Source organism: Callorhinus ursinus, unplaced genomic scaffold, assembly GCF_003265705.2.
Source record: "Callorhinus ursinus isolate GAN/ISIS: 27379988/994484 unplaced genomic scaffold, GSC_fseal_2.0 scaffold32, whole genome shotgun sequence".
Lineage (NCBI taxonomy): Eukaryota > Metazoa > Chordata > Mammalia > Carnivora > Otariidae > Callorhinus > Callorhinus ursinus.
Genome location: NW_027397094.1, coordinates 16,032,727 through 16,050,755, shown reverse-complemented (window position 1 = coordinate 16,050,755; position 18,029 = coordinate 16,032,727). Strand labels below are relative to the sequence as shown.

General features: G+C 44.1%; 1 protein-coding gene across 5 annotated transcripts in view; it reads left to right on the top strand.

Annotated features, from left to right (window-relative positions):
- DISC1 (DISC1 scaffold protein) overlaps positions 1 to 18,029 on the top strand; it is a 393,175-nt gene that overhangs the window by 71,154 nt on the left and 303,992 nt on the right. For 3 of the 5 annotated variants that reach the window (XR_012374326.1, XM_073879052.1, XM_025850695.2), the window contains exon 4: positions 1,091 to 1,162. The exons of the other annotated variants lie outside the window; for them this stretch is intronic. Coding sequence is in view for 2 of the 3 variants with exons in the window: in XM_073879052.1 (XP_073735153.1) it covers positions 1,091 to 1,162 (72 nt within the window). In the remaining variant the exon portion in view is untranslated. The remainder of the gene's footprint in view (positions 1 to 1,090; positions 1,163 to 18,029) is intronic. 5 annotated transcript variants of the gene reach the window in all.

Here is an 18,029-nt window from a genome sequence, read left to right as displayed (position 1 = left end):
GGCTACTATCAAAAAAATGGACAATGGCAAGTGTTGGTGAGTATGTGGAGAAATTGGAGCTCTCATACATCACTGTAGGAATGTAAAATGGTGCAGTGCTATGGAAAACAGCCTGGTGGTTCCTCAAGAAGCTAAACATAGAATTACCTCCTGACCAAGAAATTCTACTCCTAAGTATGTTCCTAAAGGAATGGAAAGCAGGGAGGAAAACAGATATTTGTATGCTAATGTTCATGCAGCATCACTCACGTTGGCCAAGCGGTAGCAACAAACCCAAATGTCCATCAGTTGATGAATGGATAAACAAACTGTGACATATACATACAATGGAATATCATTCAGCCATATGTACAGTTCCTGCTTGAGATGATAAAAAGTTTCAGAAATGGTAAGTGGTGATGGTTGCCCGACATTGGGAACGTACTTAATGCCACTGAATTATATACTCAAAAATGGTTAAAATGGCCAATTTTGCATTATACATATTTTACCACAATTAAAAAAAATTAATGCAATGTACCCAAACCCATTGCATTGTATCCTTTAAATGGGTGAATTGTATGGTAGGTGAATTATACTTGATAAAGCTGTTTAAGAAAAACAATGACAATATTTATTTTGCTTTGAGTCCGCATTTTGGGGAGGGCTGAGTGGGCGCAGCTCATCTCTACTCCAGGCTTCAACTGGAAGGCTGGGGCTTGGAATCACCTGCACTGTGGGTCACTCGTGGCTGGTGGTTGATGCTGACTGTCTGCTGGTATGTGGCTGGGGCTGGGACACCTGTAGCCCATGGCTGCTTGGCTTTCTCATAGTACGGTGATGACATCCTGAGAGAGAGCTGGGCAAGAATGGTTACTTGGAGGTCAGGCAGCATTACCATTTGCTGCATATACTCATCAGAAGTAAGTCACGAAGGGTGATGTGATCCATGCTTGAGGGCAGGGTAATTATCCATCTGTCGATGGGAGGAGTGGCTAAAGAATTTGTGGGCATCTTTTGAAGCCACCACAGACTGCCCTTTATTCCTGTGTGTTTTTACCTTCTTTCCACATGCAAAATGTACTCATCCACTCTCAAAACCCTTCAACAGTGTCACATGCTATGGCACCAGGTTCCAGCTTGGTATCCAGGAGCTCCATGTCTAACTCAGGTGCTACTGCAGGTGAGGCTGCTCGGGTGGGATTCTCTGAGCACAGCTTCTAGGGTACGGTTTCTCTCGATGATGGATTGGAGCACTAGTGTACTGAAGATACAGCTTGTCAACCGCCACGATCCCAACATATGGTGGTGGGACAGGTGTAGGATCACTGCTACAGATACTTGTTCAGAAAGGGGGGGAGTGGGAGGCACATGGCAGCCACGGGTCCACGGCAATTTTGAAATGCAGCTGTGCTCCTGTCATGTGTTCCTCGGTTAGGAGCTGGAAGTGATTCTTCACAGCACTCAGCTCTGACCTGTGGGCTCCGGTTCTGTACTCTCAGGTGTCCTTCCTTGTCCATAAGCAGCAGTCTGAGTTTGGAGCCAAGTAGTTTCTCAGCCTACTTTCCACCCCTACATGTTTGGGAGTCTGAATGCCTCTTGTCGTCTTGTACTTACTGGCCTTGTTCTTTCCAACTTGACATAATTCTTTTAAAAACGTTTTGGGTTTTATATGAATGAATTTATAATCTTCTCCATCAGACAAAAGCTATGCCGACAGGTCTCTGCAAGAATAGTTTCTTTTTCCTGCTCCCTGTACGGCTCGCAGGGGGTGAGGGGTGGGGAACGATGCTCCTAAGATTCTTAACAGGGCTGTTTGACTATTTGAAAGGGTCTGTGATCCTCCTGAGATCTTAGAAAGGGTTTTATGGTTTATGTCGTTGGTCTCATCTTTGACCATATGTTCCAGGCAGCACTCTGGGTTTGATCTTTGCCTGGAAGCCAGCCATTTCTTAATCTTAGCACTGTTGGTCATCTGAAGAGGCTGGAGATAAGGAACAGTGTTAATTTCAAGCCCAGCGAGTCCTGGCTTCTCTATAGAAAATCATTTCCTTAGCTTCTTTCTCTCTTCTTACATTGTACTGTGGCTAGTAAGGAGCAGCTGGGTGGTTTCTTCGGCCCCCTGCCTGGGAATGAATCTCCCTAACCAGACCGCGCAGCTCAGTAGGTACCCTTTGTATTTGCCATGTCACCTCAGGTGGGAGTTTTCAAACTTTCCTCCTTTGTTCCAGCTTCTGATAACATTTTCTTCTCTCTCCTGTAAATCCTCAGCAGCAGCCTCCTCAGGATCAGTTGTGCTTCTCCTGTGTCTTTAGGGCCCTTCCAGTTTCCATGGACCACCCAATCCCAAATCTGTGGCCACATGTTTTGGGCTTTCTTATGGGAGAACCTTACTATGGCTCCCAAATCCGCTCCTGCTCTCTATTGCTGTGTCACAAATGACCCCCCAATCTTAAGAATATTTTTTTAAAGATCTATTTATTTATTTAACTGAGAGAGAGAGAGAGAGAGAGAGCACAAGCAGGGGGAGTGGGAGAGGGAGAAGCAGGCTCCCTCACTGAGCAGGGAGCCCCATGTGGGGCTCCATCCCAGGACCCTGGGATCATGACCTGAGCCGAAGGCAGACGCCTAACTGACTGAGCCACCCAGGCGCCCCAAGTGACCCCCCAATCTTACGGGCTTATCGAAATGACAGCATTTATTGTGCTAAATAAATCTAAAATTGTGGAAAATCTTAGCAGAGATAGCTCTTCTTTGCTCCGTTGGGCCTTAGCTGGGGATGCTCAGAGAACGAGGGAGGCCTGTGATCATTTGAAGGCCTGCTCTTGTGTTGGGCAGTGGATGCTGCCTGTCAGCTGGGATTGTGGATGAAATGCCCATTTGGGGCCTTTCCGTGGGGCTGCTTGCCTTCCTCACAGCATGATGGTGAGTGTACTGGGGATGGGGAGGGGGCAGAGAGAGGGAGGGAGGCAGAGGAAAATCTCTTGTCTTTCATGACTTCGTCTAAAAAATTATGTGGTGTTCATTCCACCACATTCTACATTTGAAGCAAGTCACCAAAGGTCGCCCATCTTCAAGCAGAGAAGAAATAGGCCACTTTTTGGATGGAGGAATGTTTTAAAAACGATCACACCACGTTATTCCACATGGCAATTCAAGACTTTTATACTCACAGTACTGGGACTCCGTGGCGCCAGTGTGCAAGCTTTCAGGGTAGGCTTGGGGCAGGTGCCACCCCCTGGGACTAGCTGCTGTAACAGCTGAGGGGTGAGGCACTTTCCTGAGCCAAGCGTGGTTACCTGTCTGCCCCAGTGATGAGGTGGCTACGTCTGCTATGAGGAGATGAGGCGACTGGTGGTGAGCAGATAAAAATGGTAGCCTGGTTCACTTACTGCTTCGCGAGACACACACACACACACAGTCATTAAGAATGGTCAAGAACAACATGGGAATTTCAAAATCAGGGATGTGAAAAATATACGAGAAGATTCACACGGAAGCACACTGCACGGAGTTTATTCATTGAGTCAGGAAACGCTTATGGAATGCCTGCTATTTCCCAGCACTCTGCTGGACGATGGGAAGCCACGGTGAATTAATGCGGTCCCCCCCCTTCCAAAACTGGCTCCCACATATTAGTTGGAGGTTGCCTCTTATTTAGAGATTTTTCCAGGGACTTTTGTCCTAATCTTCCCTAGGGAGCAAAGTATCCTTCGATTTGTCTCTTGACCGTGGCAGCATCTGGGGGGGCTTGGTGTGTTCAATTAGGAAAAAGTTCAATCAATCAATTGGTTATTATGGGGCTGAATGGCCCATGTCCTGTCACGGAATTGACTGATTGATGAATTCAACTGGCAGGTTAATTAACCCTTCTATTTCTACACAAAGTGACAGTTAGAAATAATTAGCTCTTACTCAACCCGGGATAGTCAGTACTTAAAAACACCTTCACAGCGCTGTGAATTGTGCAAGACTGTTGAATCACAGATCTGTACCTCTGAAACAAATAATGCAACATATGTCAAGGAAAAAAAAAAAAAGGAGAAGAATAGCAGGAGGGGAAGAATGAAGGGGAGTAAGTCGGAGGGGGAGACGAACCATGAGAGACGATGGACTCTGAAAAACAAACTGAGGGTTCTAGAGGGGAGGAGGGTAGGGGGATGGGTTAGCCTGGTGATGGGTATTAAAGAGGGCACGTTCTGCGTGGAGCACTGGGTGTTATGCACAAACAATGAATCATGGAACACTACATCCAAAACTCATGATGTAATGTATGGTGATTAACATAACAATAAAAAATAAAAAACACCTTCACAAGCTGTGAAAGATTTAACAAGTGTTTATTTACATATTTAGTTTTAATTTCCTGTATGTTTTTAGTAGAGATGGAGTTTATATACGACGAGCTGTGAACTGTTTAATAATAACCCCTTCTGGACCTCTGGGTGAGGTCAGCTCAGCAGAAAGAGTGGAGAGTCCCAGGGACCGGGTGAGGGGACTCTGCGTCAGTGTGCGGGGCCCTCTTGTCCTGTCATCTGTCCTTGAACACCAGTTTGCCCCTGGGTAAACTAGGAACAAGGATACCTATCCCTCTGTGTGGGTGGGAGGTTCAAGGTGATAATGGCCTACGTGAGGAGCTTGGTGCACAGGTTTGAAAATGCGGTGCGAAGTGTGGCTTCTTCTGAACAATCTCTGCCAGGAGTTAGCATCAGTACCCTGCAGAGAAATAAGAATGATTTGGCTTCTTATTTTCTGTTTGGCAATAAGAAGCTTATTTGCACAAAGCCTGATTTCTTTCCAGCTGCAAAAAATTCGGAAATGAGGTAAAGCAATACATATTAAAACATGCAAATCATAATGAGGCATTTAAGGCTTGACTACTCTTCACATCTTCCTGAGGCAAACTGTTTTTCTTCTCGGCCGTGAATTTCGTGACCTTGAATCTCGTTCTCTGCCTCATTCTCTATCGCATGACATTGGATGACATTGAGAAAATGAGATTGAAGCTCTGCTTGGGCTTTGAGAAAATTGGGTATGCTGGTTTTGAGGGTGGATGGGAAAAAATGGAAGAGGAGGAAATTGAGACAAATGGAGGGCTAAAGACAAGAGTGAAGAGGAAGCACTGAAGAGAGATTGATTCTGTGCTCCGGCCATTTTTCTGTGGGTCTCTGCTGCTTTGTGACCTGTACCTTCATGGGCAGAGAGGGTTAAGTTTCAATTTCCAGGCAACTATTTAATCCATCCATTTAGAATGGTCATTTACAAACATGGCGTCCATTTCCTCTGCATTAATGGCAATGTTATGGTGCCCCTGCCCCTACTTGGGGCTCTTTGCCCTGGTGATTTGTTATTGGACAGCTAATCAGTTTTCATAAACTGCCCAGGCACTTAATTAAATCTTGCATCCTGTCTAATAAGAAATTGACAGCGAATATACTCCCAACACCTTCTGGATGACAGAGAGTCACACCAGAAGAGAGGCTTGAGTGGCTGTTCCCTCCAGATTTAACAAGCTCTGCGGTCTGTCTGTTGCCCCTGCTTCTGAATGCGCAAGGGCTGGAAAGCATGCTGTGAATATATCAGCAGCTCTGGAGGCCCTGCCTTTTAGAGATGAATCGTGACCCATTTGTTAAAAAAAGTTACATAGGGAAATTTGAATAAGTTTCCTATTAAGACTTGGAAACAAAAATCTTTGTTTACCTTGCAAGGTCTTCAGTTGGAAGGAGGCAGACACTCTGGAGAACCAAAGGGCATCCCATGGGTTCTGAGTAGAAAGCTCTAGACAGCGATTGTTCACCCCGACTTTGGCGCTGATGGCCGTGGGTTGTGACGAGGATCCTTGACACAGTTTTGAACCAGCTCCCTCTGCTGCCCCTGCCGCCCGGGGCCATTAGTGTGAGATCGTGCATTGGCCTTTGGGTCTTGTTTCAACAAGGAGAGACAAGACCAAGTAGGACAAAGTGGCAAAGCACATATTCAGCGTGGGGACTGACTGCTGTTGTAACATAAAGTTCTGTGTGTTCTGTAAGCACATTCATCCCACAATTTTGCCACCTCCATACTTGGTTTGCCTGCTCTTTCTAGCCTGAGAATGGTTTTCAGGGTACCTTTGTTTCCTCAAAGTCAGATCTCTCCATTAATAAGGGAAAGGACTTGCATTTGTGACCTAAATTCTCCCCCCGACCCGTATTATTGTGTAGAACCTAAGATCCAGGCCTTCCTCTAGAAATTCTTGATCTCTGGCACAGCCAGCTGCTCTTGCTGTGATTCCTGCTGCAATGAATGGCGCCAAGCAAGAAAAACTGGGGGTCGTGCTGGACACTCCCCTCCCCCTGGACTTTAAGCCACTGCATCCTTTAGATTTCATCCCCTAAGTATCTCTTCCTTCCGTCTGGTTTTTGCCTGGACTAACATGCTCGTCTCTTAAAGGGTCCCTGCTTCCATTCTTCGCCCGATCCTCTCTATCCTTCACCCTACAGCCAGTCTTCTTTCTCAGATGCGTGTAGGATCATGTTCCCATTTTACTTCTCTCTGTGATGGACATTTTTAGCATAACTGGTAAACTTAGCCTGCAGTAACTCTGTCTCACCGTGGCCCTTGCCTAGCTTACTAATTTCTTTTCTGGCCGCTCCTTTCCCACTGCCAGTTACTTTCTAGTGCTTCAGTAGTTCCTGAAGGCGGCATGTCAGCTCCGGATCGGTTTACACCTTTGCCTGCACTCACTCCCGCCTTCTCCTTTTCAGATCCTATTAGACCATCGAGTCTTGGTTTCAGTGTCCCTTCTTTTGGCTTCTCTGCACGTTTCCCTAGCCCCATCCATATTATGTTCTAATACAGCTGTTGGATATCTCCTTGGCTGGACTATAAGCTGTCTGGGGGAGAGAAAAAGACCTTGTCTAATTTTAACTTTTTTTTTTTTTTTTTTTTTTTTATCTCTAGCCCCTAGCATAGTGCCTGGTCAAAGTCAACTTTTAAGAAATGGTTGTTGAAGGAACAAAGGAATGTTCAAAATATATCTTAACTACAAATGATAATTGTCATTGTTATTTTGCTATTAATAGTCAATAACTTTACTGATTATTAATAGAGTCATAAAATGTTAGCGCTGTTCAGGTCAACATAGTTAAGAACCTGACAACAAAGTTAGGTTCTGCCATTTACTAGCTGTCTAAGCTTGGACAAATCATATAATCTTTCCAAGCTTCCATTTCTCCCACCTGTAAAACAGAATATCAGAGTTGTTTTGAGATTTAATGAGATGGTGTATGCTAAGCATCTGGGTTATATATAATGCTGAATGTGATTGCTCTAATTACAATTACCAGTAAACTATTTAAATATTGTGAGTCTATATAATAGTCTTTGAGACCTGCTGTCTTTGTGTTTTTCTGTGCCTGTTTGTTGGTAAACAAGTTATTGTCAAAGCAGTGGCTGGATACCTTGGAGTGCCTAGCTTAATACTTTTAGAGAGCAGAGAGAAACCGGAAAACCCACAGCAGAGGGACTTTTCAAATATTTCACAGGAGACAAACAAAGTTATTTTCCGTCATGGCGATGTACTGGGTGGAATGACCTTTATCAGTTGGTGACAGTCATGTAGCAGAAGGGACAGTTTTCCACTTGACCTTTCTACAATGTGCTGGCTTGTCTCCTAATACAAAGTAAGTTACGATTGACAGGCCTGATAGAACATTAACCTGAGAGAAGCTTATTGTTTGGCAGGAGATAGGCGCTCCTGCCCGCCCCCCGTTTGCTTTAGAACGTGGTGGCTTTCACGTCCCCAAGGGTGGCTTAGGAATGAGCACTCCCGAAGTCACTGCCGGAACATTTAGTGTAATTAGTTCCTCTGGGAACTTGTTTTTCAATGAGATTTGTTCATAATGAATTTTTATTGCCACGGACTTGATTACCCTGCACGGGCCGGGCTATAGTCTTACGCCTTTTCTTTGTTAGCTCTCTTTCTCTCTTCTTGGCCAAAACAGCACAGGATGTTTTCTGCACATCTTTCTATTGCCTCACGATTGCCTTTCCATAAACTTTACTACTTCCCTTTTGTTTTCTGCTGTGGGGTATTTTCCCTTGAGGCTTTTCTCTGTGAGGGCTAAAATGTGAATTTTATGAGTTTGCTCCTTTCCCTAGGTAGTCGTGGGGGCAGAAATGGTTTTGAGGAAGCAGGGAGACAATGTTTTGCCATTCAGCCTTGCAGGTTTGGTGGAGGAAATCAGTTCTGAGGATCAGTTGACCTGGGTTGTAGCCTTAGTTCTGATACTAAGTGCATGGATAATCACAGGTAATTTACTTCTCCTCTTTAGGAAGTCAGGGGGAAGGATTCCATTTTAATTTGGAGTAGATGGAAACTGTTAGTCCTTATCATGAAAATTACAAGTAGAAAATGGGCATGCTGTTCTGGAACTTTTCCCAGAGCCAGATCTGCTGTGATGTGGCAGATCCTGTCTTCATCTGCTAAATGGGTACAATAAGGTCTGCCCTATCCACCTTGCTGGGCTCATGTGAGAAACAAAGGAAATGTTAAATAGGAAAAGTGTCCTGATTGGAAGAACTCTGCCAACATCCTGGCTAGGCCTGCCCCTGGCTGGGGAGCTATGGATAATGCTTTCTGCTTTTTAGGCTTTTCCATACTACACGTGAAAAAAGAAAAAGATAAAAAAATAATAGGAAAAATTAGAAGGAAATATACCAAAAAAAAAAAAAAAGCTTTGGAAAGTCAGAAATCTCATAAAGCCCTCAGTACCACAGCTGAGGATTTGGCCTCATGTTCTGGGTAAGTAAATCTCACTGAGATTAACATTTTATGCATATCTTTGGAATCAGAAATTTACTTGCATCTTGGAAATCGGAGTCTGTCCCTATCAAACCAGTGGATGAAAATACGAATGTTTTATTTTTCTTGAAGACCTTATACAATGAAATGTTCACTTACGTCAGACGAACTTGGGACAGCAATGGACAGTGGGCAGCTTGGTGTTTGGCTGTATTACAGCTCCTCAACAGTTTTGAATCTGTGTATTTTTTCAGAATGCTGGCAGACTGGTTTTCAAACTGTGCTCTGAGGGGTCACAGGGATCCTTAGGGGAGCTGGAAGGGAGTTCCATCCCAAGTAGCAGTGTGCCTTGGCTTTTATCGGTTGTTAGTACTCAGTAAGACCGAATCTTCAAAAGCGTTCAAGCAAAACAAAAACAACAAAAAACAAGTACTTGAAAAGTATTGCCTCAGAAAATTAAAAATAGAGCTACCCTATGACCCAGCAATTGCACTCCTGGGTATTTACCCCAAAGACACAGATGTAGTGTGAAGAAGGGCCATATACACCCCAATGTTCATAGAAGCAAAGTCCACAATAGCCAAACTGTGCAAAGAGCTGAGATGCCCTTCAAGAGATGAATGGATAAAGAAGATGTGGTCCATATATACAATGGAATATTGCTCAGCCATCAGAAAGGATGAATATCCACCTTTTACATCCACATGGACGGGACTGGAGGAGATTATGCTAAGTGAAATAAGTCAAGCAGAGAAAGTCACTTATCATATGGTTTCACTTATTTGTGGAACATAAGGAACAGCATGGAGGACATTAGGAGAAGGAAGGGAAAAATGAAAGGGGGGGAATCGGAGGGAGAGAGGAACCATGAGAGACGATGGACTCTGGGAAACAAACTGAGGGTTCTAGAGGGGAGGGGTGTGGGGGGATGGGTTAGCCTGGTGATGGGTATTAAGGAGGGCACGTACTGCATGGAGCACTGGGTGTTATAAGAAAACAATGAACCATGGATGACTACATCAAAAACTAATGATGTAATGTATGGTGATTAACATAACATAATAAAATAAAATTTAAAAAAAAGAATAGGAAAACATTTTAAACTGTACAATTTCCAGGAAATAAAAACACATATTAGAGGAGAGAACAAAAAAAAAGTATTGCCATAAGACTTAAAAATGAGACCTCAGACACTCTGGGACTATATGGAGAGCGAGGAAGATTCTGGAGATACTGACTGGAAGCTTGACTTTTGGGTGTCCAAAACCACACAGTATGCTAGAATGGCACACCCTAGAAGGACGGTGGCATTTGTCTCTAATCAGGCCCCACACAGGGAGGGCAGGATTGTCCAGCAGGCTTGGCTCTGAAACAGATCCTTCCAGTTATCCCCACTGGAGCAAGCACTTCTGCCTTGTCCTGCGAGCGTGGTTTTCCAGCATGAACAGCAGTGTGCTTCCAACACTGTTAGTCCCAGTCAGGGATGTTACTCTGTGTCCATTCCACTTAGAGGTATTCATTTTCTTCTTGGCAGCTGGAACCAATTGCTTTGGATCTGCCACGGAAACCTCAACATCCTGAACTCCTATTAACGAAACTCCTTAAATTTAAATAAAACAAAACAAATAGATACCAACACAGAACCAGCTAATATGTCTTTAGACATGATGAAAAGAAACAGAGGATTCAGGTGGAAGATACGCTCGTTTAAGATAAGGGTGGCATCTTGCTCCTTTTCTCTCTCTCTCTTTTTCTTTCAGGATAACAGTTGTTTGGATGCTGGCCATGGGCTGGAGAAAAGTCAGTTGGGCATTTCTGCCCACCCTAGAGCCTGTCTCATTAATGTCCTCATGCTCTCTCATGGCACAGAAAAACACTATTGTTCAACATCTGTGTTTGAACAGTTAGATTTTTGTCGGGGAAAAAACCCCACCCAAAAGTGAATGGAAAAATATGCTACAACTAATGTCAGTCATGGGAATGCAACCTTAGGGGCCTTTTGGACCATAACTAAGCACCCATTCCCCCGTGGTGACCGTATGTACTAATTGCAGGTACAACATCTGGGCAAGAAGTCACCTGGCCTGCAAACTCAGGTCCATAACATGATGACAGGCTTTGTCCTTCCCTTCCACAGTTGTTGCCCTGACGTCAGATCACTGGTCGTGGACTTAACTGTTTTTATGGAACTTCTTTCTGGTCCAGCCGAAGTGAGAGACATTGCTTCTGTGTACTTCCGGCGAAGGTCACGTTTCTTTTTAACATGTCTATTACATCAGACTGCTCTGAGACTTGGCCCAGAGCAGACATTAAAAAAAAAAAAAAAAAAGTCCCATTCTGGCTTGTTAACTTTATAATGGATAGTCGGCTCTGGTGATTTTTGTCCCATCAATCAGGTTATTTTATACCCTCAGTCATTGTTCAGTGGTATTCTCAAACCCAGGCTTCCTCCCTCCCCTCGTCTCCTCCCCCGACAGAGAGATCTCTGCATGGTCTGTACAGAAAAACAACCGTGGCCGGTTCAGTGGCAGTTGGCCATTTTGTTTGCAAGAGCAAAGCTATGCTGGGCACTTGGCGCTCAGAGACTCCGGGGCCCGGGCAGGGGGAGGCGGGGGCTGCATCTGCTGACCCGAGGAATTTCAGGTGCCTAGTGGCAAGTTTGTCTACGCAGTGCTGACTTCTCAACAATGAATTCTCTAAATCAGTGGCTTTCACAGTTTTGACAGTGACCCACGCTAAGAAATAAACCATGATCCTATACGTACGTGGCAAAAAATGCACCCCCTCTGCTTTTGTGTTCATTCTATTCTAGCTCATGAATAATGAATGCCAAAGATGAGGTGTCGCGTATCTTTTGTTCTTAACTGTGGCCGATCTCCAGTGTGAGTTTGACGTTGGTCTGAACAATTCCGCCTCTCCCCGGGATGATAATCATCTTACACTCAGAGGGCATGAGTCTCGTTCTTGCTGGGTTGCTGTGGTCACCGAGGTGACTCTGAGTGCCAACTGCCCAGCGGAACTTTGCTCTTACAAACAAAATGGCCTGTGACCACTGAACCAGATACCACTTGGTTTTCTATACAGAATTTGGTCCCCATCCATTAGTGTTCTTCCTTGTCCACTTCACCGTGATCGTTATTGCCTCTGGAGTCACTGTGTGTTTCTAGAGGCAGTGAGTCATGTCCCTGATGGCCAATTTTGGCTCCAGGCCCTCCGCGCATGTTGCTGTGGGTCTCGGTCCTGCGTGACCTCGGACGGGTCTACAGTGGTGCAGAAACAGGGATGAGGAGTCAGCCAGGGCTGTGCCAAGCTCGATGAAGTCCACCGTGATCAGGCTCCATGGAGAGGCCACAGTCATGGGGAACCGGGCCTTTCTCTCGATTATTGGCTCCAGTGATGCTCACATTTTTACATTCACAGAACACATCCTAGGTTAATGGTGATATTTTCCCAGTGTGCTGGAAAAAGCCAAGTTGGCACTGCCTGAGCTGGCTAAAGGGCTCCTGTACTCAAACTACTGAGGGGGTGGCACTGGCTTTTTGGGGCTGGTGTCTTTGAGGGGGTGAGGTTGGTTCTGTGAGTACTGGGAGAACTGCACACTGGAGCTACTGGAATGGAACACGGTAGCCTAGCTTTGCTGGCGTGTCGCAGATGGGAGCAGGAAGGAGACAGCAAGGAGCAGATGGGAAGGGGCAAGTGCCTTCCTCCTCCAGCCTGCAGCCTCTCTCTAGCGGCCTTTTTTGGCAGAGCTGGGCAGGTGCCAGTGGCAAAGGCGGAAGTGGGGTTGGTCTGCAGAGGTCCCGCCCAGCACAGAGCGGAAGATAAAAGATGGGAGCTGAGTGGCAGTGAGACAGTGGCTTAATAACTGGCACATCCCTCCAATGAGGGATGTGAGCTGATTGAGAGATAACAGAAGAGGGTAAAGCAGATGGAGATCTGACTATCAGCTCTAAACTGATACTGCAGAATGTGTGGGATTTAGGTCTATGGCAACAATGGGCCTCCGAATACGAAACCCCAGAAGAAGAATTACCCACCCAGCCACAGGCAGTCATAAGCTGAGGCCTCCTTTTTGCTGGGGGTCTCCTCTTGTGAACCTGAGTTATTGGAGGAGCAGAGCAGAATGGGAGCTTTGCAGGGTCACCTGGCCTCCAACAAAAAAAGGAGGGAGGGAGGGAGGGGTTGAGCTATGTCTGCTCAGTCTTGCTCCCAAACTCACCAACCAGGAAACTTACTCCATCTCCTGGGGCAGGTGTAAGGGATCGGGCAGCACAGCAAATCCTCCTCACGGATACCCAAGAGTAGGGAGGACTCCCTACATAATGTGGAAGGTGATATCCCCAAAGCGGTTCACACAGCAGGGGACCAGTTCTTGTAGGTTGATGGTATCACTCTAAAATGCATTTTGGCCAAAACAATTCTATAGGTAGCAATACAGTAGATGAGCACATACACAAGACTATCATGGAAAACTCAGAAACTCTTCATCATGCCTAAGTCTTAAAGCTTTTGTTTGTTTGTCTCTTTTCTTCATGGATACCTGTGCTCCTCTCTTGTAATTTCATATTCTCTACCTCCAGGTATTTCTGTCGCTGACAGTGCTGTTAATGCTTACGATGGAATTTAGTGTATCAGTGGATCATGGTGTTCCTCAAAAGGCTTTGTGACTCCTGGGTGGTTCAGAACCACTTGTATCTGGGAAGCTAAAGGAAGCCTGTGCTGGATGTCGATGGAGGGCTGGGCGGGAGACAGGAGGAGGCACAGGATGCTGCTGTGCATTTTACCGTTTGAGAAAGGAAGCACAGAGCAAGGCTGGCTAGAAACTCCTCTGACTCCAACAGCCCTCCAGGTGTTGGGCCACATCGAATGTGTGCTGAACTTTGAAGAGACGCCATTTGACTTGAGTTTGAATCAACAAGGTAGGGCTGTCACAGCAATTTCCTTGAATTATGTTTATTTTTGTCACAAGTCTGCCATTTGTCGTTTTCAAAACAGTTCACAGGCATTGTTTTCTTTCACGATAATTTGGTGGCACAAATTGGACTAGGGTTCTCATAGGTAGGATGAGAAAACGGGGTCTGAAGTGAGAGAAATCATCTCAAGGTCACAAAGTTGGTCCCGCTCAATCCAGGACTAAAATCTGGATCTCCTGATCCTTAAGCAAATAAATCGTTTTAAAATGTTGATTTTCCTCCTATAATGGAGGCTCTTATACATAGAAAGAAGAATTACAACCCTTCCCTTTATGTTGATTATGTGATTATCCTACACATTTTTAAGATAACATCTTAAGCAATCTGTGATGTTTATCTTTAAGATTCTAGTTCTAATGATTATAAAGCCAAGATTTATTTTGACAGCTTGCATACAGCACTCTTCACTCATTCCATAAATACGGATTAAGTGCCTTACTGCATTAGGTGCTGGGGAGACAGCCATCAACAAGACAACATCTTCTTCTGCCTTCAGGAGCCTCAAACACGGTCTTCCTGCTGTGGGATGGCACTTGTCACCCATCCCCATCTGGGTCCAGGAGTTAGACTTTTCCACCAAGTGGAGGTGAGGGTCACTCACCTGTCAGCTACTCTTGTTTTTGTAGATTGGGGGTTTTGGAGCTCTGTCTTTGGAGTTACACTTAACGATCAAAGATCCCAGTGGCCGGGGACCATGACTGGAACCACAGGGGGAATTCAGCTGGTTCTGTAGAGGACCCGAGGTGTTTCTTGCATCAGCTTTCTGTTACTATTCCATTCCTGCTCTGGGAAGATGTTCCCACTAACTGCGGTTTTATTTCTAATACCTGCATCGTATCTAAGGACTCTGAGAAGATACTTTTTAAAACTAATCCTGCCTTCTAATTTCTTTTTTTTAGCTTCTTGCTATTTTTAGAGGCATTGCCTGAGACCAGTGCTTATGCAGCTTCACAGCATGCTAAAAGCATTGCTCTTTCCTAGTCATTCTCATCTTTGGCTGCCGTTTACTGATTTCTATTAACATCGCCTTTGAATGGAAGGTCACTGTTTTATTTGTATTGTGGTTCTTCTGCCCAAAGAAAACAGCTGAATTCTACTTTGTTCCAAGGAACTGATATCCTAGTATACTTTATTCCTTCTGATTGGATTTCATCCTAATTGGAATGGCTCAGGCTAGTGGAAATAATTTATTTAATCTTCTTAGTTTTTTAAATTTATTTTTTATTTTTTTAAAGATTTTATTTATTCATTTGAGAGGGAGAGAGAGAGAGAGAGGCAGGCCGAGGGAGAAGGAGAAGCAGGCTCCCCGCAGAGCAGGGAGCCCGACGCGGAACTCAATCCCAGGACCCTGGGATCATGACCTGAGCCGAAGGCAGACGCTTAACCAGCTGAGCCACCCAGGCATCCCCTTAGTTTTTTTTTTAGAATATGCCATTTTACTTAGATCCCTTTATGCCACTCAAAGAATTTAAGCTGTTTGCGTTGCTGTGTTTTTAGTCAGATCAATGTAGTACAATCCTCTTGGTGCTGAGCATTACCACACTGGTGTGTTCTATTTGTCCACTGCAGAAAGGGTACACACATCAGTGTGGTTTGGGTTATATTTTTAAAAACAATGATGATAGCAGGTGCTCAACAGTGAACTCCTAATGTCCTGAATTCCATTAGAGATAAATATGTTAAAAGATGTTCTACAAAAAAACAATTAAGTCTTAAAAGATTGCAGGTTGTGGTGATTACCATTCAAAGACAAGAGAGCCTGTGGTTTTTGAGCACTGACAAACAGATGTGTCCAGCTAATCTTTTATGAAAACACTAGCAGAGCAAATTACTCATGAAAAGTCTATTCATAGGAACTAATTGAATGCCATGTCCAGTTTAATAGTGAAAACTGAGTGCAACCAAAACCAGGAGAGAGAAATAATGAATAGGCAATTGAAATCTTCCATTTGTATGACTTCTAAAAATAGCCTCAGTGCCGGTAGTATGTTCTCATGTCTGAGAGGCACATCAGTCTATTAAATGGTCCAAGGCCCTTTAACATAACATGGCCCTTGAAGGAGAAACTCAAGTGACCGTTCGGATTTTCAATGGTGTTATTTTACAAGGTTACGGTTGATGTGGAAAAGGCCCAAGAATCATTGGCCAGATCTTTAAGTTGTATTACAGCTTGGCAGAAATTTTCTTTGGCCTTGTTGCCATAGTGAGTCTGTGATAAGAGAATTGTCCTTTTTATTTCTCTCCTAACTAGACTTATATCTAATAAACTTCAGTATTCAGTGTACAGGGCTGGTTCAGTTAACAGCCGTGCATCTGATTGCTAAGTGAGTTAGTAATTGCCTAAGTGATTAGCCCATTTTGGTAATGACTGATCATATATCTAAATTCAATTCAAGTAAAGAACAGGGCATAAAAAATTGTTCCACATGGGAGGATCTGCCATTACATTTTATTTATTTATTTAAAAGATTTTATTTATTTATTTGTCAAAGAGAGAGAGAGAGTACAAGCAGGGGGAGCGGCAGGCAGAGGGAGAGGGAGAAGCAGACTCCCCGCTGAGCAAGGAGCCCGAGGTGGGACTCGATCCCAGGACCCCGGGATCATGACCTGAGCTGAAGGCAGATGCTTAACCGACTGAGCCACCCAGGCGTCCCGTGCCATTACATTTTAAATAAGAGTTTCTCTTTCAGAGTTTACACATTTTGATGTGGCTGAAAAAAAAAAAAATCACATACAAGTGTCTGACAGTTGACTCCAGGTAGGAACCCTACTTGCTTTAGCCTCAGTGTATTAGCTGATGATTGCCTTTTATTTCTAAAAGTGGATTTTTTTTTTTGCTAATTATTAAAGCAATACATGATCATTGTAAAAACATTTAGCAAGTTCAGAAATACAAATAAAAGGAAAAAAATCGTCTTTCTTTTCATGGCAAGCTATGGCCACAGTTATTATTTTGGTGTATATCCTTTCTGACATTTTTCCTTGTGCTGCTGAGTGGCTTTTCCTCTCTTGTCCTTTCTTTTGGGTTCTCTGCATTGTAGCTATTTGGAAATGATCCCAAGAATGTTCCTCCTTCTTGGGTAAAGGCTTTCAACTCCTATCTCCTAATAAGCAGCTGGAAAGTTGGATGGATCTCTCTTCCTAATAGAGTCAGGATAGATGATGGGAGGAGTTATTGCTGTTGGTGGAGGAGGAAGAGGAGGTGGTGGGACGAATGTTGCAAGTGGTAGAGGGGGTGGTGGGGCACGTTCTCTGGCACTGAAAAAGAAGTAGACAATTGACGATTGCCAGTGGCGAGTCAGCCACCCCCGATTTGCAACAATGAACACGGACCACATGTATGCATTGATCTGGTTTCCCACAGTACCTATGGAAGCATACTTTAGAGACTGTGTTCCCAGTTCTAAAAATATGAAGCCTTTATAAAAAGTAACCAAAATTCAGTTGGTCAGTTACTTCCCTAGGACATTTGGTGATGAAGGAAAGAAACATTTTCTATGATTTTAGTTTTAGGAGTTGAGGCAGAGAGTATTTTGGAGTGATCCATAACTAGCCATCCTTTCAGAAACTCATGATCCTGAGGAATTTTGTGTGTTTTCTGATGTGTGTGAATACTGCAATTTAAGCCTTGTTTTCAAGCCTGTTGACAGTGAGTGTGTGCACACTCATACACACTCACTTATACGTACACACTCAGCCTGCTGATCGTATGACACACCCCAGACCCGGAACTTTGATTACTTTTGTTGTATCAATCACGCACACTTTATTTTGCTTAGTAAATTCTTGCTGGGGAAGAAGAGATGCTTCAAAACAAATATTTGACTGACATATTTCAGAGCAAATCAACAAGTATGTATTAAGAACAAGGTGACAGGCTAATCACTTAGCCTGTCACCTTGTTCTTACTGAGTAGGTAAGTATCCGCAGTTAAATTATTGCTTGTCTTCCAAAATTTTTCTATCTCCCCCAAATGTTTGCTTTTCCTTTTATCCCACAGCCAACGTGATTTCTCAGCCTTCCTTCCTCACATTGGTTGGCTTAAAATACAACATTTCTAGAAATCCTCTTTGGTGTATACCGAAAAGATCAATGACCCAGGGAAACCAGGCTTACCTTAAGCAGTTTAGCATTAAGAATTTGAGAAACCAAATCTCTATTTTTACACAGAAATCAAAGGGTAGAATAGGGAAGCTGTAGGCTACTTAAAAAATGTAGCACTTTTCTAAATAATAAATACCTCAAGATCTTACAGCTGATTTTGTAAGAAAAGAAATTGAAAGAAAGTCACCCAC